We start from the raw sequence: 26,210 nt of genomic DNA, 5'->3' as shown, positions 1-26,210 counted from the left end.
GGGGTATAAGTTCGATATTATATCCCAGAGCTCTGATTGGACGGCTCGTTATTCTCTGTTGCCTGTGTCTATTGTCTGTGTCTACTGTGTTTCCAGCTTAATAGCGTTTTCCACTGGGAAAACTAGTGCAACACTGGTGCGCACTGAGTGCAATTGTGGCTGCGTTCGAGGAGCGCGCTATCAACGCTACTTGTGTCATACTATCCTTGTTTCACATTTAATGGACGATGAAGATAGAATGACACAAATAGCGCTAATAGCGTCTCCCCGAACCCAGCCTGTGTTGTTCCACTGTGAAAACTAGTTGTGTTTAATGTTCCATTGTTCCATTGAAAAAACTGGTGCAAAAAACTTGCACTGAGTTCAACTTTTGCTCCACTGTCTTTGAAGTCAGTGGAGACTGGAGACCACTGACCAGTGCAAGTTGAAATTGAAGTTGTGTTCGTGCTAAGGTATGATATTATGTTATGATATTATGTTATGATATGATATTACATTATTGTAATTAATGTCATAACAATGACATTGTTTAGTTTCAATGTTTCTAATAATAGCTATGCAATGACATTTTGACGTTTAAAATTCTTTAAATGTAAAAATTTAATTTAAAAAAATGTTTTAAATAAATTAATGAATCAGAATATTGTAAAATAAATAATTTAAGTTTGAACATAGTTATATATTATATATTTTTAGGAGTGAATAAAATGGATATCTAATGATATGTTTCATTGAACCGCACTAAACCTGCATTATAACTGCATTAGTGCAATTTTCATCTAAACCTACTAACCTAGCACGGCGCTAGTGCTGCACCAGTTTTCCCAGTGGAAAACGCTATTACATGGCTTAAATGAGGTTTTGAATGAACGCGGAAGGTTTAATTATACAAATTAATTTAATAACTTGTATGTAAAGATATGGTTTTTGATAAAAAAAAATAAATAGTGTATGTACAGTTAACGTAAAGATCTATAGGAAAATTTATGGATCTTTGTCTCAATAAGAACAAATGTAGAGAACCCTTTGATCTAATGCCGGATTGAATATATATCACGTAATTGTTTATTTACAATTTGTGTGCAATAATGGAAGAGAATGACGATTCATCGACACCTCAAGATAGTAACACGTAAGTGTAAGCTTCTATTATAAGTATATAATTACGATTACGAGGAAAACTGCAATACAATAAATGCAATCAATATACATACAATTGAGACTTAAAGCATAACGTAAATTTTTAAGTAATAACAAAAATAATTTTGCATAACGATTTAGTACTCTTATCGCAACTTTATTCATTGTAACAGTAAAATATTTTAAATATATATGTCAAACTAACTTTGAAGATTAAAGGCCAATTTTGAAGGTTAATGAATTATTTTTTTAAGTTTTTATTGCAAGATGATGAAATAAACCAGTGTATTTTGATAACAAATATTTTCTGTTGTAGGATAACTGTATCAGACTCGGTATGGAAATTCATCAACAATCCTATAATAGCGATATTCTCGGATTTGGAAAATCCTCCAACAGAACAAATGCTCTGTTCTCTTCTCGAATCTTTATTGAAAAGATCTTCTACTTTAACCACTGTATTAGTCCCACCATTTAGTAATGGTACAGCAAATATTACTGTACAGCAACAATTTACAGGTAGCATATTTGTATAAAAAAAATGGTAACTTCTGTCAAAAACTCTATTTAATAATATATTATTGTATATGTCATTAGCATTCACAACTTGGTTATTTGGCACAATGTTCTATTTGATTTGCAAACAATCGAGCAATGTGGTACTTTCAAATAGTATTGAAGTACAAGCTTGTATGCTTAGAATATTATCAAGGCATCATATGGAAATGTTTCAGACCATTACTTCAGAATACCTAAGTATACTGGATGGTATGTAATAATGAATCAACAGTAAATATGAAATAAAAACTTGAAATATATTTACTGATAATAAAATTTACAAAATATTTTCTCTAAACAGAAATATTGGAATTTTATATGAGTGCTGCAGAAGAAATGACTCTCTCAAAGTTTCATACAGAAAAGGATATTATACAGAATTTGGACTTGACACCGTTTCCTGTAAAGATTAAATCTTCAGATGTGCCATCAATTCAATCATCTTTATTAAAGGTTTTGCTTTTCCAACTTACAGATTTTTTAATAAAAAAGTTCTTTAACACTTATTGAGTTCAATAACAATGATATTTGTATTGATAGATAATTACGAAAGCTGGTGCTTGGGATGAAGTAAAGTTATGGAATAGAATTATGACAATCGTAATCAATTCTTCTCCAAATCTGAAGATTGAAGCAATACAATTGCTTACAGAAATAATAGAAAATCATATTGTTCATGATAATGTAAGTGAATGAAGTTTTAATTGTAAAATAAATTAAGTAAAGTTTGTGTTGTATATTAAAATATTGTATTTGGATGTTTTAGGAACGAAGAACCATAATTATGTATACCATAGAAATAATGAAAAATCTTCCAACTTGGATTAATTCGGATCTATTATCAATACATACGATATCTCAATTTGCAGAAACATTGATACGTTTAATACAATCATCACATGTTTCTCTTAATACAACAGACTTGTGTTTTCAAATTATTGATTTTATAGCTTCAGAATTTGTTAGTAAGTATTGCATTCTATTTTATTTCAATTTATTCAAATTCGTCTTATACTTATTGTATGAATTGTTATATTTTTTCCAGCGTACAATGTTAAAATTGAAGCGATAAAGAAATTAGAAGAAGCAGCATGTTACATGATTAAACAATATTTAATTGTAGAACCACGGTCCTGTACCACTTTAGAAGCTAAAAAATTCTTGGCTCAATTCGTATATTGCCCAGTCTGTAATCCTGACAGTTGTATATGTTTTATAAAACTACTTCGTTTTTTATTTTAAAATTATGCATTCTATTTTTAATAATTATTTTTATTTTAGACTGTTATTGAGATTTTTATGCAATTTGTTTTTATCGATATTCGGCGGACCGTTGAACCAGATAAAATTATTCTTGCAACAGAGATTAGCGAACCATGGAAATTACTAAAAAAAGAATTAGTGAATCTTATGGAAGCTGAAAAATTTACAGAAGTGTTACATATTGTTAAAGCCTCATCTTTATTATTATTGTGGCTAGAGGACCAGAAAATTCAAGTAAAACTATATGAGAACGACTTAAATGCCATATTAAAGATTCTCATACAAAATTTAAATTCTGATAGATGTCAAAATGAGCAAATTATTTTTCAAATTTTAATGAATTTAATGGCTCACAATGAATCGAATAAAGTTATATTACAATCGATATTAGCATTGCCATTTACTCAAGATTTTAAAGGCTCTATGGACATTAGTCAAAAAATGGTGCAACGAGCGAAATCTCTTGATATGAAAATAATATCAGAGTGCCTTGAAACCTTATGCATACATGGCAATGGAAAGGAAAGATTGAAATTACTACGTACATGTATATTAAATAGTGAGACGCAAATAGCTATTACAGCAGTGTCGTAAGTGTTCTTATATGTTATACGTTTGTGATGTTACACACACACACACACACACACACACACACACACACACACACACACACACACATACACACACAGGGTGTCTCAAAAAGGTCGGGACCTAAATATCTCGGGAAATATAAGTTTTACAGAAAAGTGTTTCAGACAAAAGTATATGGTTTAAAAATATCTATTTACTGATCCTATCAGTTTGACCTAGGGTTGCGTAGCCAAGGTCAGGTCAAGGTTACATTGATTTTCTTAAATGGAACACCCTATTTTTCATTTAAGAATCTAATAGCTGATGTCGAGAGCTTTTCAAAACGCTATAATGAAATATTTTTTTATGAAGTACTTTTCAAGTTATAATGCTTCAAAGTTACAGTATCGCCGACATTAGCATTACCCAAAATATTTAATTTTGGAGACTGGCCAGTCAAGGCGAGATCGGTCGGTGGTCCGTGAATCTTGACCTTCAGTTAACGCACAAACAAAAACATAACGCGTGGTATTACATATTTTGTGTAATGCTAGTGCTGGCGATACTGTAACTTTGAAGCATTATAACTTGAAAAGTATTTCATGAAAAAATATTTCATTATAGCGTTTTGGAATGCTCTCGACATCAGCTATTAGATTCTTGAATCAAAAATAGGGTGTTCCATTTAAGAAAATCAATGTAACCTTGACCTGACCTTGGCTACGCAACCCAAAGTCAAACTGATAGGATCAGTAAATAGATATTTTTAAACCATATAACTTTTGTCTGAAACACTTTTCTGTAAAACTTATATTTCCCGAGATAGGTGTCCCGACCTTTTTGGGACACCATGTATATGTATACATATATATACACAAGGTGTATATATATGTATACATATACAGAATGACCATCAAATATTTCGTGTGCTGGTAGAGCGGACCAAATTGAGTCGAAAAATCCTGTACCATTTTGCAATTTTTGCAATATATAACAAGATATTAATTACTAAAAAAATCGCTGAATATTTGTTTTCGATAATTTTTTACTCAAATACTATCAACTTTACAGAAAAACAGCAAATGATAAAAATTGTTTATTTTCTTCTCATAGAGTTCTGAAAATTTTTTCAGAAATTTTTAGTACTGCATTCTCATGTTGGTAAAAATATTGGGTTGGAGGAAAAGTTCTGCGATATTTTGTTAGCTCAAAGTTATATATACAATATCTTCGTTAAAAATGATCAAAATTTAAATTTAGGAAAAGAGTTTTAAAGCTTTTGAAATCTCTACTTTTGATTGGTTACTATATTTTTCGAATTTATGAGATTTGTAATTTTTATATATAGAAAACACTATAAGCCAAAAAAAGGGAAATTTTTCTTTTCACTTTGTAGGTCTGTGCCAAAAAAATTTGTGAAATTTTTCGACTATCTATATCATAAAAGTTGAAGTTTTCTTTACAAAATCATTTTTTTTTTTTTAATGTTTCTATGATTTTTTGTTCTTGAGTTATTCGCGAGTTATGTAAAAAGGAGCATTCTAACTTTGATTGCTCATAATTCCATTAAAAATCATCGTACTGCAATTTAAAAAACAGATTCTTAAAGCTGAAACATTGCTGTATCGAATAGTATCAGCTAATTTTTTAAATGTAAAATAAAAATTTGAAATAGGATATTAATATCCTTTTTTCCATTGTGCAATGGTTATATAAGGATAGTAATATCATAAATTTTTAACTCAAATTTCTATTTTACATTTAAAAAATTAGCTGATACTATTCGATACAGCAATGTTTCAGATTTAAGAATCTGTTTTTTAAATTGCAGTACGATGATTTTTAATGGAGTTATGAGCAATCAAAGTTAAAATGCTCCTTTTTACTTAACTCGCGAATAACTCAAGAACAAAAAATCATAGAAACATAAAAAAAAATGATTTTGTAAGGAAAACTTCAATTTTTCTAGCTCAAATATATATATATATTCTATTTTTTTTTAATTGGCAATTAAACCAATTAAAATTACACCACTTGATAGAGCAATGCTTCAACTTTAAAAATCTGTAATTACGGTGCGATGATTTTCAACGGAGTTATGAGCAATCAAAATCAGAATGCTCTTTTATTTAATCCACGTGTAACTTGATAACAAAAAGTCGTAGGAACATTTTTTTTAAACGAACTTTTAAGAGAAACTTTAAGCTTTTACGTCAGATAGTCAAAAATTTCGCAACAAATATTCTGTATATAATTTTGAGTTAAAATTCCGCAGAACTTTTTTTCCAACCAATAGTTGCCAATAAGAAAATGCAGTATTAAAAAGTTGATAAAAAATTCTGAAAAAATTCTTAGAGCTTTATAAGAAGAAAATTAACAATTTCTGTCTCTTGCTATATTTTTATAAAGTTGATATTACTTGAGTAAAGAATTATTGAAATCAATATTCGGCGATTTTTAGTAATTAATATCTTGTTAATTATTGTGAAAATTGTAAAATAGTAGAGACCTTTTCGACTCAGTTTAGTCCGCTCTACCAGCACACGAAATATTTGGCGGTCATTCTGGGACTCCCTGTATATACGCTGCATATCTTTTAATTGTAAAATTATATCCGAATATAGACACAGTGTATTATTGTTGAATAATGCAAACATAAAATTAGAAGATGTTTGTCAATATGTTTTAAATACTGCCTTATGTTCGACGAAAATAGAAATACATGAAGCTCTTGCAAACGTCTTGGGTCAAGTAGCTTGTGTTTTATCAGGAAAGGGAAGAATTGTTTTATTAAGGTATTTTATTAGTATTGTATATAGTTAATATTTGTGAAATATAATGAAATAACTAATAACACTCTTATCTTTAGCGAATCCTTAAATAACAGAAAATGGACGATATACTGTGAATGTTGTACAGAGGATGTAAAAAAAGATGTCGAATCCAATATGCACTATCTGCCAAGGGACTACGATCATATTTTTAATGCATATTTTAAACTACTTTCCTCTACCAACGTTTCCATACGTTTGAATATTTCTAAAAGTATTCTTTCTTTTTCAAATCATATAAAATCATTTAATTCAAATGAGATAACGAAGAAATGGACTTCTTATATACACGATGAGAATGATGAGATTCGATCGAATATTGCATCAATAATCGGGCAATTATTAAGTAATAAAATCGCTGCGTTGGAAAATGACAATGAACGTTTACCAGATACTGTACCAGATGATTTGGATGAATATGTTGATCTAGTAATTAATGTTATAGCCAATACGCTTATGACTGCATTGAACACCTCCAATCATTCCTTACACGATACATTACTTGCCACTGCAAAAAATTTCGTATGGTAAGATATGGAGAATATTTAATAGTGCAAATATATATATATATATACAGGGTGGACCATCTGAAGTGATCCAGTCAAATATCTCGAAAACTAGTAGGGATAGAGAAAAATGTTTCGTATGAAAAGTTTAAGGTTACACGGGGGAAGTATGGTACTGACCTTGAAAAATCCTTGGAAGGTCATTTTGAAGGTCATTCAGGGGTCACGATGGTTTTTTTAAATGGAACCCCTAGTTTTTCACCATGGGATGAGAAAGCTGGTTTCAAGCCCTTTACGAAACACTGGTTGTGGTCCACAATCCGCCCACTGGGGTCCGAGTTATGGACCATCAAAGTCATTGATGAACTACTCTTAGCGCTACCCAGGAACAACGACGTGGACGTGGTAGTTCTCTGTTCCCTTCGAGGTGCTTGATTTTTGTGAGTCCCCTTGCCTCTCACATGTGGGGTGCTTGATTTTTGCGACTCTTCAACAGTTTTCGAGAGTCGATACTCATTCATAACTCTGATTGAATCAAATGGAATAATCCAAGAGATTTCCAATAATAAATCGTTAACCGAACACATGACTGCCACCCATGATAAACAGAGACTCGGTGTTCTCGTTTGTTTATGTTTATGTTTTTCTTTTCAATGGAGTTAATTAACTGTTATCCCTATTCAAATGGCTCACAATCTTCGGAGAGCGACGAACAAGAATTCAACAACAAACGGAAACATCGAATCTCTGTTTATTGCGGTTTGTTATTATGTGGATGACCACGGCAATAAATGATCATTGAAACACAGGTTTCAAACTGTGGCAGTCACAATCGTTGTCTTCTCTTGCGTATTCAATCAAAGAAATGAACCACTATCAACCCAAATGGAGGGAGATAATTTCGAACAATTATTGTAACGGCGTTCAGCACCCCACATGTGAGAGGCAAGGGGACTCACAAAAATCAAGCACCTCGAAGGGAACAGAGAACTACCACGTCCACGTCGTTGTTCCTGGGTAGCGCTAAGAGTAGTTCATCAATGACTTTGATGGTCCATAACTCGGACCCCAGTGGGCGGATTGTGGACCACAACCAGTGTTTCGTAAAGGGCTTGAAACCAGCTTTCTCATCCCATGGTGAAAAACTAGGGGTTCCATTTAAAAAAACCATCGTGACCCCTGAATGACCTTCAAAATGACCTTCCAAGGATTTTTCAAGGTCAGTACCATACTTCCCCCGTGTAACCCTAAACTTTTCATACGAAACATTTTTCTCTATCCCTACTAGTTTTCGAGATATTTGACTGGATCACTTCAGATGGTCCACCCTGTATATATTATATATATATATATATATATTAATTCCTGTAAATATTAGGTAACTTTTCCTATTAATTAACTATTGATGTAACAATTTTAGTGTTCCATTACATTTAACAGAAAGAAGAATTCTGGATGTATTTATAATCACAATAACACATCCAAATTCATCACACGCAGCTATAGCATCTGCTACAGCTGCGTATCGGGATGTTGCTGATTTTCTAAACGTTTCTCCGAAGATTCTATACATTCGATATCGCAAGGATTTCTTGAAAGTAACTATCTTTTAAATTATTTACAAATTATGATGTCTCGTTGCGTTCAATCAATTTATTTTGCAGCTTCTAATGAAACGTGCTGTTAGCAATTATATAAATTTCTCATACAATATGGCAACTACAGTACATCGCGTTGCTAAATGTATAGGCTATGAAGGATCACGTCAATTATTGTCTAAAGATGGGCATTATGCGGTTTCCTTTCTAATCGCTATTATTATTGAAGTGCCACAAGCAAATATGCTTTTGTACGATATTGCTGAATTAATACGTATAGACATAAAGCAAATGCTTCAAGAATATTTTCCAGTATGTATTTAATGATTTAACTAGATTGAATAATGCAATTTAATCGGTATACTATATGTTTTTTTTCCTCTTTTTTAGTATATTTACAGTTATGTATTCTTAGAAACGCCTCTCCGAATAACTACAGAGTGTTTAAAACTTGTAACAAAAATAACAGAAACTGATCTTGGATTTCTTACAAAGCAGTCCTTTATGGTAAAAAATTTCAATTCTTGTTAAATTCTCTCAATTTTTATTGTTTAATATGAAAAATATAATGAAATATATACGCTAGATATATATATATATATGTATATATATGTGTGTGTGTGTGTGTGTGTGTGTGTATGTGTGTGTGTGTGTATGTATATGTATATATAATATTGCAGGGCATTTTTGAAGAACTTATGTTAAATTTTCATGAATCACCTGAAAAAATAATAGGTTTGTTAGGAATTATCTTAGAATATGACACTACTCAGAGAGGAAAGTTTGATACGCGAAAACAAGTTGTAAGTGCTCTAATAATTATATTACGATTATTAATGTAGCAATATTAAATGCATTATAATATATATACACAGGTATCTTATTTGAATTTACGATTACATGGTATATTGGTGAATTTTGATATAAAGCTTGGACCTAAATCAGATGAATATACGCAACAATCTGCACTTGCTTCATTAGTTGTTTTAATTCGTTACATAGGTGTTACTAGTTTGACTCCGCTTAGATACAAAATTTTAGCTACGTTACGAACTTCACTTGGATTTAAAAGACCAGGCTTCTCGCGCTTAGTCTGTGATGCATGGGATGCATTTATTCACAAGTAAGTGTTAAACTAAATATGCGGAATGCTAATTATATATTAAGATGGTAATTCTCAAAATCTATGAAATCTATTTCCAGTATAGCTATTGAAGACTTAGGACCATTATTTCCAACAATATGTGTATCGTTAATACCATTGCAAAAAATATTTCCAGAAAAAGTGAATAATATGTTAGAGTTTCTGATTGTTCAAAATAGTGGAGAAAATAACAATCACATTTCAGAATTATTTTTTATAAATGACATGAATGTTCCGATTCATATATCTGATATAGTCAAAGCACATATTTTACAAGCAAGGTAAATCACTTAATTTAATTAACGTATATTTACCTTGGATTGCTTTCCTGTATATTTTATAAAAATCTTCAATCTTAGACCTGACGGATTTAATGCTAATTTAAAGTTATGGTTGAAACGGATTATGCACGAAACTGATGAAGTGCGAATTAGAGCTCTGAAGCATTTGCAAATATTTTTGGCGGAGCATCGTAGTGAGCTTAATAAAATGATATTAAGTGAAACCGACGTCCATCCATTAATCGTTGAAGTATGTTTATAATTATTACATATTATTCAAATGTATTGTGCATGCATACTATATTATTATCTATGTATCATGTAATATATATTCATGTTGTATTTTCAAGCTATTAGATACTCTGCTGATTGGATGTCAAGATAAAGACAAATCTATCCGTTTATGTTATGGAGAATGTCTCGGAGAATTAGGAGCTATTGAACCGAGTCTTCTTCCGCGGAGAATTATTTCTAGAGGTATTAAGTTTTACATTTTTATCGTAATGTAATAATTCTTATCTTTCGTAAACTTTCTAAATCCACTTAAAATTCTTTTTATGTTATAGAGGATAGTAAATTTATATCAGATATAAATGAAGAGTTTGCGTGTGGATTACTTTCTGAACATGTGCGAGCTTTTCAAATGCAAAAGAACAGCCAAAGTATGGATTGTTTTTCACTTGCTATACAGGTATATAATTCCATATACATGTTATACGTGTGCGATGAACATAAAATTAATTCTATTTATCAATGTAATTATTTTTTAGGAGATATTAAGAGCATATGATATTTCTCCGCAAGGTCGAAATAATGAATTGTGGAATAATTTACCGTCCACAACACAACAGATTATTATCCCCTTCTTGACATCGCATTACAAGATAGTAACTATTAGCGATGACGATGAATTTTCGCATCCTATTTACGGGTAATCTTGATATGAAATTTCAAGCTACTATTATCTTACACTAATCGATAACTGATACAAAAATTTATAGTTCGGAAGCAGGTTCTTCAGTTGAAAGCTGGGCTTATAACTGGCTTTGCAGCATGTCTAATGCTGTACGTGACACTACACTCAATAATGTATTACAGGCATGCAAATTGGCGTTCAAACGAGATATAAAAACATTAATATTTTGTCTATTATATATAGTATAATTTTAATATATATATATAGTTTAATATATATAGTAATATATGTATATATTATATACATATATGCTGCTTTCAGCATATATAATCGCAAATAATGGAAAAGAAGAACATGTTAAGATTAGAGAAGAGATGTTAGCTGTTATCAATGTTAGACAGAAGTCTGTATTAGATCCTGAACTTTTGCGTCACCGACCGCTTCGATATGGACAGAGTGTAGAGGCTGATGACAAGAGAATTTCGGAAGAAACTAGACGTACACGCTGCTCGCAAGTTAGCATAAATTTTTTAATAATTTTATTTAATGTTAAGTCTTGAGATATTGTTAAACGTTTTCGTATGATTGATACAGATAATCTTTCATATATTGGATCATTTGCAAAGATGGCTCAGAGAACGAAGATTATTTCAAGACAATAGATATGAAGCTATAAAAGGTTTGTAATAAGAAATGTATTATGTGTCATGTATTGCGTTAATTTATATGATTTGTATAGATCAGATGTAATATGATTGATGTTTTTGTTGATATTTCTCTAGAATTCTGCGCTAGCTTAGATAGTTTGGTAGTGGCAGAGGGATGTTACCAATCACGGGAATACCACCGTGCACTAATGTATCTAGAGCAACACATGACATCTAGTAATAAAGGTTTATCTGAATTAACAGAAGGTGGTTTACTCGCCGTATGTAATACATGGTATATTTTAACATCATATACATGACACATTTCTTTGTTCCACAATGTAGAATTATCTATTGCAGAAAATTTATGCGCAACTCGATGAACCTGATGGAGTTTCTGGTATTCTGGCGACCCAAAATCAGTCTCCTACATTGCAACAATTGGTTTTAGCTCACGAAGTCAGTGGACAGCTTCAGGTATTATTAGATAAATTAAATAAGTCTACTTTGAAACTATAATTTTACTTTACTAAATTACCCTTCGAATATTCATAAATTTTATTAGGATGCAGCTACGTGTTATGAGAGACTCATGCAAACAAGAGACTCAAAGTACATGTACTTACAAGGTATTATTCAATGTTACCTTGGTCTAGATCAACCATTCACTGCCAAACACATTACCGAAGGTCTTTTAAGTAATAGGTAATACTTATTACAGTACAAATAAATGTAAATAATTTAACTGTTTATAACCTGAAACATTTTTTTCATATGATAGACCAGAATTAGAGCCTCTCATAACCGAACGTGAGCTTTTTTGGAAACTTGCTCACTTCTCCCGATTTGATGAGTCCTCACAAAAAAATATAAAACACGTACTATTAGATGATCTCATAAAGGGAACAAAACCTGATTTGCTGTCATTGAAAAAAAATTTAGTATCATTATTAGAAGATGCTTCTCGACCGGGAGCTTATCAACAGAGTTACTCGTACATTATGAAGTAAGTATTAATAATTCATATTCTTTCTAAATTATTAAAATATATTATATTATTTTCAGATTACATATATTAAATGAATTTGATAAAGCAACTTCAATGATGTTGAACAACGCAGAAGGTCTCCCATCAATATTAGAAGAATGGGAGAAACGTGGACAATTGTTGAGAGCATCTCGCGGTGTAGAATTTGTTCTGAGTATGCGCAGAGCTACTTTAGATTTAGCTGTACAGCTACAACGAAAGACTCAAAACACAGAAAATTTAATGCTTAAGCAAGAAATTGGTAAAATCTGGTTAAAAAGTGCCAAAATTGCTAGAAAGTACGTATGACGTATGACTTTTCATATTTAGTAATTTCGGTGTTAAACGAATTATTTCATTCAGGACTGGCTTGCACCAACAAGCTTATATGCACATTTTATCAGCCAATGATTGGTGTCCACCACAGCCGTTGTACATAGAACAAGCTCAATTATATTGGCAAAAGGGTTGTCAAGAAGATGCTTTTACTACTTTAAATCGTTGTTTCTCAAATTGTTTTCAACCAGCACAATATTACAAACAATTACCTTCAGGAGACTGTAATGAAGAAAGAAGATACTGTGCAAAGGTATGTATCTAATGCTACTAAATGAAACTTATTGACTACCAGAAAGTAATTATAGTATTTCATATCTTCTTTTAGGCAAAGCTTCTTTTTGCCAAATACAACGATGAAACTCTTAATGTCGATACAGATGGTTGTATCCTTAATTATAAAGAAGCAATCGAAGTATGGAGATGCTGGGAAAAAAGTTGGGTATCGTGTGCTCAGTATTATGATACTATTGTTGAGAGAATGTCTGAAGACGACAAAGATAGAAATAAACGGTAGGTTCGTGCTTTGATGCGATTTAATTTTATTGTGATATGATTAAAATTATAATAACATTTATCATTAATATTTTAGAGATCTGCAAATACATATGATGAACTTTTATGGTAAATCACTTCAATATGGCTGCAAGTATATTCATCATTCAATGCCTAAGATGTTGACCATTTGGTTAGATAACGCTTCTCGTGCTACGATTATGTCTGATCCACCAGATATTATTAAACTTCGTCAAGATCGTCTGTTAAAGATGACTCAAATCATGGGTATCTATTTGAATTAAATAAAAGATTTATAACTAAACAGTTTATATATTTATATCATTAAATAAAGAATGTGAATTGATTTTTACATTTCAGAAGTCTACCATCATAGATTACCGACGTTCATGTGGCTAACAGCATTCAGCCAACTTGTATCAAGGATTTGTCATCCATCTCTGCTAGTACAAAATACTCTTTGCGCGATTTTAGTAAAATTAATTTCAGCATATCCGCAACATTGCTTATGGATGATGGCATCAGTTTTTAATGTATATGTTATTAATTAATATGAATACACTATTTTTATATGATTAACAAAATCTAAAGAATGCTTTGTTTATTTTGCAGTCTTCATACCCAACGCGACAAAAACGATGTCAAGAAATCTTAAATCATGCGCAGTTGAAAACGTCAAATATGGCTAAACTTATTAAAGATTTTCACAGACTTTGGGAAAGACTGATCGAATTATCCAATAAAGCTATACCAGAAGTAAGTTATTCAACTGTAATATCAGCAAAATTAATCATAATATAAAAATATATGTGATGTATCAAAAATTGAAAAATGATGTATACGTTTATATGTATATATCATAAAATTATATATATAATAAAATTCTTTTAATTTTGTACAGGGAATATTAAATACCACTGTGACTCATTTGTCAAAAAATTTGCCAAAGTTACTCTCAAGTAAAGATTTCAGCTTAATCATGATGCCAACAACGAAATTCAGACAACTACATCTTCCATCCAAGAACGCTTCAGTTGAAAATCACAATCCATTCTTATTGTACGTATTTTATTTATTATTTAAACAATATTCTCTTTTCTTGTAACAGTGCGATATATTTTGTTATGCTTGTAATATAGGAGATGGGTACATATAACAAAAATAGAAGAAAGCGTGGTAATAATGCCTTCACTTCAACGTCCTCGACGAATCGCGCTGAGAGGATCAGATGGTAAAGAATATCTTTTTATGTGTAAGCCGAAAGATGATTTACGTAGAGACTTCAGACTGATGGAATTTAATGATATCGTGAATAAGTATCTTCAAAATGATCCAGAATCACGACAAAGGAGGCTTTATATACGCACATATGTAAGACTTGCTAGTGATACATTTTGTTTAGATTTTATTTCAATAAATTGTTAACTATTCTTGATTTGCAGAGCGTGGTGCCTTTGAACGAGGAATGCGGTTTAATAGAATGGGTACCAAATCTGGTTGGTCTTCGACCTACTATCATGAATCTCTATAGAGAAAGAGGCATTGCACCTACAAATAAAGAACTTAAAACGATGTTATGTGGTAAGCCACAATATGATTATGGAGAACGTTCAAATATGTAAAAAAATTATTTTATCTCATTTCTAAATCTTTTCATTAGCAATAAGAGATCCATTAGAAAAGAAGAGACAAATGTTTCTGGAAAAGTTATTACCACGACATCCTCCTATATTCGGGGATTGGTTTCGCATTACATTTCCTGATTCATATGGATGGTATATACTAATAAAATACATCTTACATATATACTTTTCGTAATTTTGTATATGTATAGATATCAATTATTTAACTTTTGAAAAAGGTATGAAGCTCGCACGGCGTATATTAGGACAACTGCTGTCATGTCCATGGTGGGATACATACTTGGACTTGGTGATCGCCATGGAGAAAATATATTATTCGACTCTAAATGTGGAGATTGCGTACATGTTGATTTCAACTGTTTATTTAACAGGGTAAATCTTGCACTTAAAAATTAAATATTAGAAATTGGAAAAACAAATTTCTTTTTCAACTTAAAATTATAAATCTCTCATATTCTAATTAATATATATACCTATAATTCTTAGGGTGAATTTTTTGATTGGCCTGAACGAGTACCATTTCGCTTGACACATAATATGGTGGATGCTATGGGTCCTTTAAAAATTGAAGGACCATTTAGACACGCCTCTCAAATTACTATGCGAGTACTTCGGCAAGAATCGAGTACATTGTTGAGTGTACTCACACCTTTCGTCTACGATCCACTCGTCACTTGGACTAAGAATCAGCCTGGTGATGCAGCTGAAAAAACAAATGAAAAAGTATAACGCAAATGCATTCTTTTATAAATTATGCAAGAAAAGATACAAGAATAATCTATTAATTTTTTTTAGGCCGTAGAACATATAAAAAATATTGAGCAACGATTGAAAGGTTTGATACGATATCCTGGAAGAAAGGCAGAAAATATCGCGTTACATCTTAGTGTCGAAGGACAAACTAATCATTTAATTTTGGAAGCGACAAATACAGATAATTTGTGTCAAATGTATTTTGGTTGGGGTGCATATTTGTAACAAATATTGCCGAAATAAGGATACATGCAGGATAAGATCCCGATATGGATATTAATAGACAGTAATGTACGAATCATGCTATCGTCGGAACTTTTACACAATTTTCAAGTGTTGTATTTTTTATTTTTTTCCGTATTATATTTCTTAATTACACATTACGATTTTATTCGATTATAATTTAACAGTAGTTTCATCCGAGCCAAAACTTCGGAGCAACATGAAGTATGAGGCAGCCGTGCTTAACACCTAAAAATATTAGAATTAGAATATTTTTTATGATATGTATATTACAAGAATCGCATATTTTTTATACATTTTGTGATACAAGAAGTGATAATTTCTTACTGCATTAAAATTCTCCAGATGCATTACGTAAAATTTTCCTGCAGTTATTTTACTCGGTTTTTGACTACGCAACATAAGCAAACATATCTCTGTTTTGAATAAAACTGGTAATTCATACCAAGCAATTGTATATACAGTTTTGTAGATCATGGAACTCTATAATATAATATATAATATAAACACGTATGTGTGTATACATATATACTGAATGTTTCACATCATCCGTACACTTCATTTAAAACGAGGAAAGTAGTTATTTTGAAAAATATTTCAGATGAAGTTGTTGAGGATGAGATGGTTGCTTTTGTCTACAAATCGATTGCCTACAGTATCTTTTGCCTACAGTTTGATTGCCTACATGTACTATTGCCTACAGCTCGATTGCCTACATGCGCTTTTGCGCACAAATATAAAATTAAAGTTAAGTAAGAAAATAATTTATATTTTTAGGAAATCTGTCATGTGAACAGTGAGGTGTCAGCGTAGATAGTGTCCGCTTGAAATATTTTTCCAAAAAAATCTAACTCTAACCAAACCATTTGTTGGTGTGAGGTAACCCTCATTTCGCGTGGAAGATAGTGAGCTGTAGGCAATAATGTATGTAGGCAATCGAGCTGTAGGCAATAATATATGTAGGCAAAAGTATCTCCATTTCTAAAATTTTTATTTGTGCGCAAAAGCGCATATAGGCAATCGAGCTGTAGGCAATAATACATGTAGGCAATTGAACTGTAGGCAAAAGATACTGTAAGCAAACGGGATCTCCCCGTTGGGAATCAAGTAATGTATTACAAGGGCATATGCAATTGACCTTGGGTGGCGTCGTAAAGGTCATATCAAGGCCGACTCGAATTTTTTAAATGGGAACCTATATCTTTTATTGCATGTTCTTGTAGTTCACTTCAAGACGTTTTCGAAACATTTTACAAAGTGTCTATCTTTTTAGTTGAGATCTTCCTGAGACTTCAAAATTTTAGTACCGCCGGCGTTAAGATTACTCAAGATGTACCGCGTGGAGGTCGCACGGTCGGATTTATATCTCTTCGGGGTGTTCGATTAAAATTTCCGACCGTGCGACCTCCATGCAGTATATCTTGGGTAATGCTAATGCTAACTGAAATTTTGAAGTCTCAACTCAGGAAGACCTCAACTAAAAAGGATTTGTAACCAGTGTTTCAAAACGTCTTGACGCCAGCTACAAGAATATGCAATAAGATATATGGGTTCCCATTAAAAAAAATTTAAATCAATCTTCACGACATCACCTAAGGTCAATCGTATACACTCATGTAATGCATTACTTGATCCCCAACAACTTTGTCTTTCTTTCTGAAACATTTTTCAAAATAACTATTTCCCTTGTTTTTAAATTGGGTGTGCGGGGTGGTCTGAAACACCCCGTATATATACAGTGTTTCACAACTCTCAATTAATATTTCTGAGAGTGAAAGAGGATTAAATTTTAAACTAAAAATTCCTTTCCCACTTTTGACTTAGGCCATTATTTATTGTTATTAACGATTAAAGTTGATCAATTAGATAGCGCGCAGCCGGTGTACGCAGGAGCGTAATATGCCATGGAACTCCTCGCGTTTACTATATGCACTCTTGATTAAAATTTTATTCTTATTTTTTATATTAACAATAATAAATGATTTTATTAAGAGCGTAATGAAATTAAATACTAACAATAAATAAGCATATTCAAGCCTATAGCGGTCGAAGCTAGATCTTTCAATGCCTAAATGAAAGTAAATTACGAGGGTGAATCAAATATTAACCGGACTTTTCTTTTTAACGCTCATTAGGTGAAGTGAGTAACGTGACGTCTTGATATATGTTGGGTGGGGATGTAAAGTGGAGGAAAGTAAATCGGTTTGGCTCGCCAGAGCAGATTGGCTGTTAGTAGCATCATGTCTGAGCAAGAGGTGCACACGTCTGTTGAGCAACGCATTATTATTAAATTTTTGTCGCGGGAGGGCGTAAAACCTGCCGAAATTTTGCGTCGACTAACTGCACAGTTCGCTGAAAAAAACACTTTCAAGGACCCAAGTAAAATCACTTTGTGTTGCCTTTTTTGATATTCCGGTCGTTTTTCACGCAAAGCTTGATTCAAACTGATCATTTGTTGTCGGTAGCATTCAGTATTAACGGTTTCGCCAGGTTTTAGCAGCTCATAATAGATACACCTTTCTGATCCCACCAAACACAGAGCATTGTCTTCCGTCCATAACAATTTGGCCTTGCAGTCGATGTCGATGGTTCGTCTGGAGTTACCCATGATCTTTTACGCTTAGGATTCTCAAAATATATTCACTTTTCATCGCCAGTCACAATTCGATGGAGAAATGACTTTCTTTTGTACCTGGCGAGCAGCATTTCGCAAGTGGTTTTTCGGTTTTCCTGTTGTCTTTCATTCAGTTCATGTGGAACCCATTTTCCCATCTTCTGGATCTTCCCATGGATTTCAAACGTATGGAGACGGCTTCTCGTGTCACATTCAATTGATCCGCGAGTTGTTGTTGAGTTTGAGCGTCATCCTCATCCAACAATGCTTGCAATTCGCTGTCTTCAAACTTTTTCGGTGGTTTTCCACGTTCTTCGTTTCTCACGTCAAAATCGCCACTTTTGAATTTTTTAAAGCACTGTGATTTACCAAGAGCATGCTCACCGTAAGCTTCGACAAGCATTCGATGCGATTCTGCAGAAGTTTTCTTCAAATGATAACAGAAAATCAATGCTGTCCGCAAATCGTAGTTTCCAGGCACAAAATTCGACATGTTCAACGCTATTACAAACTATACTGTTGTATGAAACTTGTATTGTTGTGAGTTGAAAATCTTATCAGATGTCAGAACAAGGAAGTGGCGTCAATGACGCGGTCTGACGGCAACTACATTGACAGCTATGGCCATCTATTGGTAAATTCCGGTTTCATATTTACATACCTGGTAACGTTTAGTAGAATAATTAGCAAAAAACACTTTACGTAAGACGATCGAATAATCGTAATTTTTGTTTGATAGAAAAATTTTTTCGTAGGCATGAACTTTAGTTGACGCTCTATGTTTGTTAATGGATGATATATGATATCCTGTTTTTATGTATTTTGTTTTGCGTAAAATTCATTTTAAATCGATATAAATACGTAAGAAAGTTTTCCGCTCGGTTTTCCGCCTCTACCGCATGTTTTGCGGTTGAGGCAAAACATCCTGTATACTATCCGAAGTACGCACAAACTTAAATGAATTACAGTATTAAAATAGTGCGTCAAAATGTATCAATAATCAAAGTTCATACTTACAAATAATTTTGTAATCGGAAATTAAGCTTCAAAGCATTAAGTTGATAATAGTGAGGAAATAACAGTAACTTGATAATAGTAAACTGTGTTGTACATTATTATTGTGTTAAGATGTAAGTATTTATTTTTAATTTTTATCATTTTTTACTCTACGTGGGTATTATTACTATTTTATTTAAATTGTGCAACGTTTAATTAAATTATCTCTCATCGTGATTCATATTATTCTTTAAGGGGATCCTAAAGACGTCTGTATTACCAACTAAACATGTATAATTTTTTAACTCTTTCTCTTTCACGGATTCGAAAATCCTTTTCTAGAATTAAAGTATACGCATTAATACGTGTTTATGAAGTAGAGTCTACGCTGAGAATGATCAAAAATTTCGAAATCGATATATTTTTTACCATTTCTTAGTGTAACATGGCGTCTCAGCTGTCAAAGTCGTGACAACATTTGCTTGGGAGGGCTCCGATTGCACACATCGCATATTGCACACATGTATCGCTGATTGGCTAATTTAAAAATAAAATAATCTCATTGGCAAAACAGTGAAAAATTACTAGGCACCAGTTGATATGAGTGGTGTGTACAATCAGAACTGTAGGCGAACGGGATCCTCCCGAAATAAATAGATCATAGACGTCATACAATAAACTTGGGCATCTGTCAACATAACCCCATAGAAACATTAGTCGATTTGTGTCTGCATCATAAACTTATTCTCGATTGAAAATGTCAGTTTTCGAGCAAAATTCTCGTCATTTGCGGGAGGTTTTAATTTTTTGCTTCAATATGAAGAAATCTGCGGCTGAGGCTCATCGAATGTTCTCAAATACTTATGGTGAGGACGCTATTAGAGAATTAAGAACGTGTCGTGAGTGGTTTCAACGCTTCAAGAACGGTGATTTTGACGTCGAAGACCGCCGTAGCGGTGGAAGAGAGAAGGTTTTCGAAGATGCAGAATTGGAAGCATTACTTGATCAAGACTCGTGTCAAAATTAAGAAGAATTGGCACGATTATTGGGAGTGACTCAACAAGCCATTTCAAAACGCCTCAAAGCCATGAGAATAATTCAGAAGCAAGGAAATTGGGTGCCGTACGAATTGAAGCCAAGAGATGTTGAACGGCGTTTGTTTGCTTGTGAACAGCTGCTTGAAAGGCAAAGACGGAAGGGATTTCTGCATCGCATTGTGACTGAGGACGAAAAATGGGTTCATTACGATAATCCTAAGCGTAGAAAATCATGGGGAGTTCCCGGCCATGCTTCCATGTCGACGGCCAAACCGAATATTCACGGCTCCAAAGTCATGCTCTGTATTTGGTGGGACCAGCTCGGCGTAGCGTGTATTAGGAGCTGTTAAAACCGACTGAAACAATCACAGGTGATCGGTATCGAACGCAATTGATGCGTTTGAGCCGAGCATCGAAAGACAAACGGCCGCAATACAACGAGAGACATGATAAAGTGATTTTGCAGCATGACAATGCTCGACCCCGTATTGCGAAAGTGGTCAAGACATACTTGGAAACGTTGAAATGAGAAGTCCTACCCCACCCGCCAGACGTTGCTTCCTCTGACTATCACTTGTTTCGATCAATGGCACACGGCCTGGCTAACCAGCACTTTCAGTCTTATGAAGAAGTAAAAAATTAGATCTATTCGTGGATCGCCTCAAAAGATGACCAGTTTTTTCGACGCGGGATTCGTACGCTGCCCAAAAGATAGGAGAAAGTAGTAGCCAGCGATGGACAATACTTTGAATCATAAATGTAACCAGTTTTTTACAATAAAGCCTCGAATTTCGGAAAAAAACGGCGGAAGCAAAGTTGTACACCTAATAATAAACTGAATTTGAGTAAAATTTAATTTTTTGAGGTAAATTATTTAACTCTATTATACTATTTTAGTTAAATTAACGACATATCGAGTAGGAGCAGTGGCGATGTATAGAAATTAAATTAAAATAATTAAAAATAACTCAAATTGAGTATAATTTAACATTATGAATTTAACACAGTGATCTTGATATCGTGGAAATGTCAAAATTTGCGCAGATTTAAAATAAAAAAATTTATAATGTAAAAGATATTTTGTTATAAAAAAGTTACAAAGGAGTGAATTTTTATATAATAATAATATATATCCTTTTAAACATTTTTTTAATAACATGTCTTAAACTATTCAAGGGAGGGAGAACAGCATTTGGAATAATTCATGCATTAAAAAATGAGAGTGGAATAGATTTACTGGGGAAACCATTGTAAAAAAACTATACTATCTACCTCGAGGTAAATAGTGTGGAAATTATAATATATCATTTTTTTGTGATAGAAATCTACTTACAATTAGTTTTATGATAAAATTACCTCTATCATCAGTAATATTTTTAAAAATCATTTTTTTAAAAGTTCTGAAAGTCGTTGCCAACTAACGGTTTGAAGGGTAAAATCAGCCCTCATGTGTTAGCTTCGCTGAAATATAATACCTACTGAAACGCGCGTAGGCGCTAGTTTCGTGATCCGACAAAAAGGATCTCAAGTGGTATCCTTGTCCTTTTTTAGTACAATATTGTCATTTTTAATACAATAGCATTTCACCATATCTAAATATTAAACAATAATAATTGAGATTCAATATATATTTGACATTTGGCATGCCACGTATATTATTAATTTTAACTTTTCCCGAGACTGTACGAGCCCCACTACTGTTTACTGCACATGCGCAGTATAACTTCGAAAAGGACAATGATACCACTTGAAATGCTCTCTCTCGAATCACTGCCAACAAAGGCGGCAAGAGTCCGCGCGCGTTCTAGTAGGTATTATATATATTTCAGTGGTTAGCTTTCTCTACTATATCTCAAAAACTGTTCAAGATATAAAAAAAGTTTTACAATAAAATTACCTCTATTTATTCATGTCAGTAATATTTTTTTAGAATATTTGGCTACTATGCCGAATAGAAGAGGCAGCTCCGATGATCTTGACCTTAACATATGTTGTTAAGGTCACGACTCTAAGTAACTTCCACCAGGTTTTAGCCGTCGCTCGTCATTCATTAAAAAGTTATTAACAAAAGAAGTTTGAAAAATGATCTCTTTTCTACTATATAAAACAGAAATTTTCTGCTTTAAAGTATATTTTACAACTTTCCACGCGAAGCCACTCTTATCCCCTCTCCCCCTGTTTAGGAGCTCGAAACTTTCCACGCAAAGCGACTCTCACCCAACTTCCCCCCTGCTAAAGTTATATAAAAAATTATGGTAATTATATACGGACACCGCGCCGATGATCTTGACCTAGACATATTCGATCGTCGGCGCCCCCTACAGTGTACGACTATCAAACATATTTTAAAGCAGGGAATTTTCGTGTTGTATAGTTAAACTTTTTCTGTTAATAACTTTTTAGCGAAGAACGACCGCCACCTAAAATCTGTCGGAGGTCACTCAGGGCCATGACCTTGAAAACATATGTCATCGGCGCGGTGTCTGTTAATGTATATAATTACCGAAATTATATAAGTATTTTGCGTTAAAACAGGGAATTTGTTTCATCGGAGCACAGTTGTGTCCAAAAATTAGGTTTTAATGATGAACTTTTTTTGTTAATAACTTTTTAACGTATAATGGGCGACGACTAAAATTTGGTGGAGGTCACTCAGGATCATGACTAGAGATGTAAACAACGGAAAAATACTAGAATTTTAGGATAAAAAACTCGAAAAAATTAATAGTTTTTTTTCTTTTACTTTGACAGTTTTTTACTTGGATATTTTTTTTAGGTCATTTGATCTGTTCGCATTGCTTGAAATCCCCCAAAATTTTTTCACTTAAAGTGATATTATTATAAAAATAGATTCGGGCGTTGAAATTAGAGGAGGCACAGATGCTGAATGCAAAGAGTGCAAGCAATGCAAATAGACCTATTAATTAATCTAATATCATCTAATCAATAATTGTACCAGCCAATAATACATATTTCCGCTTCGATATAAAATTATAAAGACAAAAGTATTAAAAAGTAACGAAATAACAAGAAAAATGAATTCTATTTTTTCTTCTATATATTTAATAATATTTATTTATTTAATAATAACATAAATTCTAAGGTTTTTCATGAATTTTATGTAATTTAGTAAAAAATACCGTTTTTTATAATACTTAATACTTTTTTTGAAATAAAAAATACGTTTTTTTTTACATCTGACAACATATGTCAAGGTCAAGGTCATCGGAGCTGTCTCCCCTATTCAGCATATTTACCGAATATTTATTTAAAAACTTTTTTGGGAAATTTTGAAAAAAAATTTTTTTTAAATATTGTTAACGCGAATGAACATAGCTAATTTTGTTGTAAAACTTTTATATAAAAAAATGTTTTCTACGAAATATTTTTTGATATCCCGAATAGTTTTCGAGATATAATGGAATAAATTTAAGCTACAAATTGCTTTATACATAAATGATTTCACTCCAAACCGTTTTTTGATCGCAATTGATATTTTCTAAATTCATCTCTTTAAGCTATAAATACACAAAGTTTCATTAAGATCAGAATTTGATACCTCGCGAGGTTCTCTTGTGAGCCAAAAATAAGAACAAAATTTTTAGTTCAAAATTTCATCCTCTTTCACTTCTAAAAATATTAATTAAGAGTTATGAGACACCCTGTGTGTATATATATACAGGGTGAGGAAAAAGTACCGGGACACCTGAATATCATAGAAAACATAAGTATTACAGAAAAGCGATTCAGACAAAAGTTATAGGGTTCAAAAAGATCTATTTACTGATCATATCCGTTTGGCCTTGCGTGGCGTCTTCAAGGTAAGATCAAGGTTAGATCAATTTTTTTTAACAAGACACCTTATTTTTCATTGCATATTCTTATAGCCCATTTCGAGAGCTTTCCAAAACATTATAATAAAATATTTTTTCATGAAATACTTTTGGAGTTATAAGGCTCGAAAGTTACAGTACAGTTGATATTAGCATTACGCAAATTGTCCGACAAACGGCTAAAACCTCTTGAATGCTGTTCAACAAGATCATGTCCTGGATAACGTTTGTCAAGATCAAGGCCATTGGAGATTATCCCTCTTATTATCATTTTTGCACTAAATTTATTGCAACCGGGACACCTAAATAACTTCTAAACCGTTCGAGATAGTGGATTGAAGTTTATAGGGATGCAAATGGCATCATAAAATCTATCATTTAATACCAAAAGCGCCCATTTGAACACCCCCGGGGGTCGGTGGGGAAGGGGGGCGGAAAAATCTTAAATTGCACGTGGGGTCGAGTGAGGGCTCGTTTGAAAGGGCCTTCCAAGATGAGAATAACGCGTGGTGTCTCAGGTCTCTGCGATTTTTTTTCGATAGATTTTATGATGCCATTTGCATCCCTATAAACTTCAATCCTCTATCTTGAACCGTTTAGAAGTTATTTAGGTGTCCCGGTTGCAATAAATTTAGTGCAAAAATGAAAATAAGAGGGATAATCTCCAATCTTGATCTTGACAAATGTTATCCAGGACATGATCTTGAACAGCATTCAAGAGATTTTAGCCGTCTGTCGGACAATTTGCGTAATGCTAATGTCAACTGTACTGTAACTTTCGAGCCTTATAACTCCAAAAGTATTTCATGGAAAAATATTTTATTATAGTGTTTTGGAAAGCTCTCGAAATGTGTTATAAGAATATGCAATAAAAAATAAAATGTTCCATTTAAAAAAATTGATCCGACCTTGACCTGACCTTGAAAACGCCACACATGTATAAATATATATGTAAGTATGCATATATTTATTTATATGCATGTTTACATATGTATGTAAAGGTGCATTCCGTTCACGCATGGTGCGCATGATATATCATTTGATCCTTGTTGTTCATCGAATATTGAAGAATGACAAAAGGATAGATCATGCGCATCATAGGTGAAACGGAACGGAGCCTAAGTCGCTATACGTCTTTTTCAATGAAATGCTAATTTTATTTTACCTCATATATCAAAGCATCACCAGGTATACAAAAGAGCAGCAATTGAAAAAGTGCCATGATTAAATATGAGATGTATTTAATCGACTTGGAGATTGTACTTGCAGTTATGTTTGCGGTCGCAATTTGAAAACCTACTAGACATATTATGAGACTGCTAGCTAATGTTTGCAGAAATAACATTGGGCTAAAAACTGTTTCCATATAATCGCAAAACCTAGATACAAAATTTCGACATTTCTTATATGTGTGTATATACAGGGTCATCGAAAAGTATCGGACCCTCCTAATATCTTCAGTTAGAATGCATTTTGGTGAAAATGTCCAATAGCAAAGTTGTATGGTTTCAAGCGAGGAGTAAGATAATGACCTTGACTTTGATCTTGACTATGTCCTTTAAGGTCATTTCAAGGTCCTTATTTTTTTTAACGAAACCCCCTACATTTTATTGCATATTTTTATAGCTTATCTCGAGAGCTTTCCAAAACACTATAATAAAACATTTTTTCATTAAGTACTTTTTGAGTTATAAAGGTTTGAAGTTAACAATTTTTTGACACAAAATGTAAAATATCTTGTAAAATATTATTTAGTTT

General features: G+C 32.6%; 2 protein-coding genes across 2 annotated transcripts; one reads left to right on the top strand and one right to left on the bottom strand.

The window, feature by feature from the left end:
* Nucleotides 1-375: 375 nt before the first annotated feature.
* LOC108769273 (serine/threonine-protein kinase ATR) lies at nt 376-16,103 on the top strand. Its single transcript, XM_018520155.1, has 41 exons — nt 376-452; nt 697-1,132; nt 1,457-1,659; nt 1,738-1,908; nt 2,000-2,151; nt 2,239-2,382; nt 2,465-2,663; nt 2,744-2,883; nt 2,980-3,551; nt 6,156-6,326; nt 6,401-6,889; nt 8,289-8,466; nt 8,533-8,778; nt 8,857-8,973; nt 9,147-9,269; nt 9,342-9,589; nt 9,670-9,891; nt 9,970-10,141; nt 10,242-10,368; nt 10,458-10,582; nt 10,662-10,822; nt 10,893-11,053; nt 11,129-11,322; nt 11,402-11,486; nt 11,590-11,735; nt 11,815-11,931; nt 12,020-12,159; nt 12,236-12,460; nt 12,520-12,780; nt 12,845-13,070; nt 13,146-13,330; nt 13,410-13,600; nt 13,694-13,866; nt 13,946-14,089; nt 14,235-14,392; nt 14,473-14,704; nt 14,776-14,914; nt 14,994-15,108; nt 15,195-15,348; nt 15,463-15,699; nt 15,772-16,103. The coding sequence occupies exons 2-41, from the start codon at nt 1,089-1,091 to the stop codon at nt 15,952-15,954; spliced, it is 7,470 nt and encodes a 2,489-aa protein (XP_018375657.1). The 5' UTR covers nt 376-452; nt 697-1,088; the 3' UTR covers nt 15,955-16,103.
* Nucleotide 16,104: 1 nt separating this feature from the next.
* LOC108769275 (odorant receptor 13a) lies at nt 16,105-16,498 on the bottom strand. The gene is made up of 2 exons (XM_018520157.1): nt 16,300-16,498; nt 16,105-16,200 (listed from the first exon to the last, which is right to left on the bottom strand). The coding sequence occupies exons 1-2, from the start codon at nt 16,447-16,449 to the stop codon at nt 16,126-16,128; spliced, it is 225 nt and encodes a 74-aa protein (XP_018375659.1). The 5' UTR covers nt 16,450-16,498; the 3' UTR covers nt 16,105-16,125.
* Between the last annotated feature and the right edge of the window lie 9,712 nt (nt 16,499-26,210).

The sequence above is a fragment of the Trachymyrmex cornetzi genome, unplaced genomic scaffold (genome assembly GCF_001594075.2).
Source record: "Trachymyrmex cornetzi isolate Tcor2-1 unplaced genomic scaffold, Tcor1.1 scaffold88, whole genome shotgun sequence".
Lineage (NCBI taxonomy): Eukaryota > Metazoa > Arthropoda > Insecta > Hymenoptera > Formicidae > Trachymyrmex > Trachymyrmex cornetzi.
Note: the sequence above shows the minus strand (reverse complement) of the source record. Positions and strands in the feature narration are given on the sequence as shown.

Bases quoted from the DNA above. Each gene is read 5' to 3' on its own strand.
- LOC108769273 (XM_018520155.1), top strand. From the start codon at position 1,089: ATGGAAGAGAATGACGATTCATCGACACCTCAAGATAGTAACAC. The intron at 3,552-6,155 runs GTAAGTGTTCTT...ATCCGAATATAG, and splicing joins ATAGCTATTACAGCAGTGTC to ACACAGTGTATTATTGTTGA. The intron at 14,393-14,472 runs GTACGTATTTTA...CTTGTAATATAG, and splicing joins AATCACAATCCATTCTTATT to GAGATGGGTACATATAACAA.
- LOC108769275 (XM_018520157.1), bottom strand. From the start codon at position 16,449: ATGATCTACAAAACTGTATATACAATTGCTTGGTATGAATTACCAGTT. The intron at 16,201-16,299 runs GTAAGAAATTAT...TAATATTTTTAG, and splicing joins ATCTGGAGAATTTTAATGCA to GTGTTAAGCACGGCTGCCTC.